This window comes from Octodon degus, unplaced genomic scaffold (genome assembly GCF_000260255.1).
Source record: "Octodon degus isolate 3935 unplaced genomic scaffold, OctDeg1.0 scaffold00111, whole genome shotgun sequence".
NCBI classification, from domain to species: Eukaryota; Metazoa; Chordata; class Mammalia; order Rodentia; family Octodontidae; genus Octodon; species Octodon degus.
The window spans coordinates 2,634,037-2,637,150 of record NW_004524687.1 but is presented as its reverse complement, the minus strand read 5'-3'; the positions used below and the strand labels follow the sequence as shown (position 1 = coordinate 2,637,150).

The window sequence follows — 3,114 nt, the reverse complement described above, 5'->3', positions numbered from 1 at the left end:
TGCCAGTCAAGTGGAAGACCCAATACTATTATGGACTACTAGACTCTTTTAGAATATTTTGCTGAGTTCACACACCTATAATATTTAAATGATGGAACTAAACAAAAAAAGGAGATACAGATGAATGACCATTTTGTATCTGTGTATTCAAAATGGTTAGGATAGATATATAGCTACATTCTCTTAATTCAAGGAATAGAGTGATTTGTTCTAATGGTGTTTGTAAATAGGATATCATGTCTGCATCTTGCACAACAAATAACCACTAGGAAGGCAGTATGCAATGTGTTAATTATTGGAATTGTCCTACCAATTCGATTTGAAACTGTCTTATTGCTATTTATTTCTCAATAAAATTATGGAAAAAAATAAAATAAATTTTAAAAAAAGGGGGATACAAAGGAAGGACCTTTTTGTATCTGTATATGCAGAATAGTTAGGATAGATATACAGCTACTTTCACTTAATTCTATAAGAAGAAAGATTTGTACTAAAAGCGTTTGCACAGGATATCCTGTCTGCATCTTGTACTATGGATAACCAATAAGAAGATAACAACGTACAATGTATTAATTATTGAAACTGTCCAATTAATCAGTTTTGAAACTGTCTCATTGCTATTTGTTTCTCAATAGAAAAAAGAAAAAAAGATATATTTGGAGGTGTTGATCAGTGCTAGAGTATTTACTTATTATGTCCACAGTTCCATTCCCAAAACCTACCAACTCCTGCACCCCCCAAAAAAAAGATAGAAACCTCTCATGTACTCTTTGGCAGTGAAAGGACTTTAAAAAATGATAAAAACCTTTACCAGCCTAGACACTGGAAGACAAATTAAGTGAAATTTGTAATCACAAATATTTATAGCCTTGAGGATCTCATAGAAAAGAGCCCAAAAGAGAAACAGCGCCACTGAATTCCTCCAGGATGGCGCCAGCTGACCTACTTGATGTTTTCCAGGGCGTTTGTTATCTGCTGTTGCTCAATATCATACAGTTTCACCTCGAAGCCTCCACTGGCAAACAGCATAGCCCAGCTTCGTCCAATAAGTCCACTGAAAAAAAAATTAATAAAAGACTCATGTTAATTTAATAATTGAATAGCTTTTCATGCTTTATCATAAAAGAACCTAAAACCCATACAACACATCATTCTTAAAATATTTGATAAATCTCTTCAATGTATATACTGCAATAACTCTATTAATTTAAAACATTGTCCTTTTCTATTACTGAACACCCAACTCCACGACTAGCACTAATATTCCACATGGAGTACAGTGACACATTGGCATACTCACTGTGGATTCATCCATTAAAACAAAACTTCACAGTTCAAAGGTAGCAGGGATTACAAGGACCTAGAGCCCCCATTTGACTATCTCAAGCAAATCACTTGACTTGAACAACAGAACTAGTACATCTGGTCCTCAGTAACCACATGTTCTGCATCTGGGGATTCAATGAACCATGGATGGAAAATATTTGAGAGAGAAACTGCATCTGTACTGAACATGAACAGATTTTTCTTTTCATTGTTCCCTAAAAAATTGAAGTTAACTATGCATAAATAACTTACATTGTGTAATGTATTATAAAGTCATATAGAGATGATTTAACATATTCCCACCAGTTTAAACCACTGTTAGGTACATGTAACCACCAGTGGTACAAACATCTACTCACTTTTATCAGTCTTTTTACTATAAAATTAATTTTAAAAAACTACCTAGTCATGCAGTCATACATGTGCTCCACCTGTGGTTCAAGCCACCCAGCAGCAATACATATAAATTACAGCCCATTGTGAACATGTTAAAGTATGCAAGTATGCACATATTATAGGAAAATACTATGCTACTTTATATAAGGGACTTGAGCATCCATTAATTCTGTTACCTGTGTGGTCATGGAACCAACACCAGGTAGACACAAAAAGTATTTCTCTGTCCTCAAATAATTACTGACACCCCCTTCACATTTTAATATGGATTAGGTTTCAGCTATCATTAAATACTTTCCAGGTTCTGTTATATGCATGGGGAAACTGAGACAGAGAGGGACAAAGTCCACACAAGCTATTCTTGCAGAAACTAGAAGATGAAGCTGAGAAGTTTGGCTCTTGCATTTACCTCTATACTTTACCCAGTTTGAAACTTATTAAAAAATGAAAAATAAAGTCATTGGGTCTACATAGGAATACTTAAAAGGGCTAAAAAAGGATGTATACAACACATCTAGAATCCAAATCTGTTTCTAATAACATTCTCCAATAAAAGGAGGCAGTATTCTCTGGAAAATGACTGATTCTAGGGCTGCACCAGCCAGGAATAACACAAGATGAGCCTACAGTTCCCCATAAAACCAGAGAGTAAGGAAGTATCAAAAATTCCAACCAACCAAACCACAACAAAGAACCTACCCTGGCAGAGAATGCTACAGGGATACAGGAACCCCACTAGAAGAGCTCCCAATAACAAAGTTGAAACAAGTTGAGCAATACAACTGTATGGTGTTGTAACACATAGTATAGAACAAATACTTATCAGTCCATAGTGATATAAATATTTGAACAAATAATGCTGGAGAAGCCAAATCTCTTTTGCAAAAGAATCCTAAATGTTTTATGCAGATCATCTGCCCTGAGGGAAGTGGAGTGTCACACCCCAGACATTAAATGCAGGCTATATAGTTGCTTCCTTCCAAGGAATCCAATATGGAAAGGAAGCAGAGAAGACCAGAGTAACTGTCCAGTGGAACCTGAGACACATGACTGCAGTTAAAGGTTCCAAGTCAATATTGCAGTGATCCTGTGGCTGGTGTGTATCCTTGATATGTGATAAGGACAGTAATTTATCTGTGTAGTCCTTTCAAAAGCCTGTAACATCAATCTCCTCAGGAGAAAAATATCAAACACAATAGAGGGATAGTCTATAAACTGACTAGAACTACTCAAAACCATTAAGGTCACTGAAAACAAGGAAGGTGTAAGAAACTATCATGTCAAGAGGAGACAAAGTAAAATGATGGTCATTTTCCTCCTGCAAGCCCATTGTGCTTTGGAGAGGTGGCTCTCTGATAAATTAGCACTGAACTCCAAAACAAGGATGTAAAG

General features: G+C 35.8%; 1 protein-coding gene across 2 annotated transcripts in view; it reads right to left on the bottom strand.

Moving 5' to 3' along the window:
* Nucleotides 1–3,114, bottom strand: part of Cryl1 (crystallin lambda 1) — a 170,685-nt gene that overhangs the window by 136,316 nt on the left and 31,255 nt on the right. For both annotated transcript variants that reach the window (XM_004639372.3, XM_023699190.1), the window contains exon 2: nt 947–1,054. In XM_004639372.3, the coding sequence (XP_004639429.2) occupies nt 947–1,054 (108 nt within the window). The remainder of the gene's footprint in view (nt 1–946; nt 1,055–3,114) is intronic.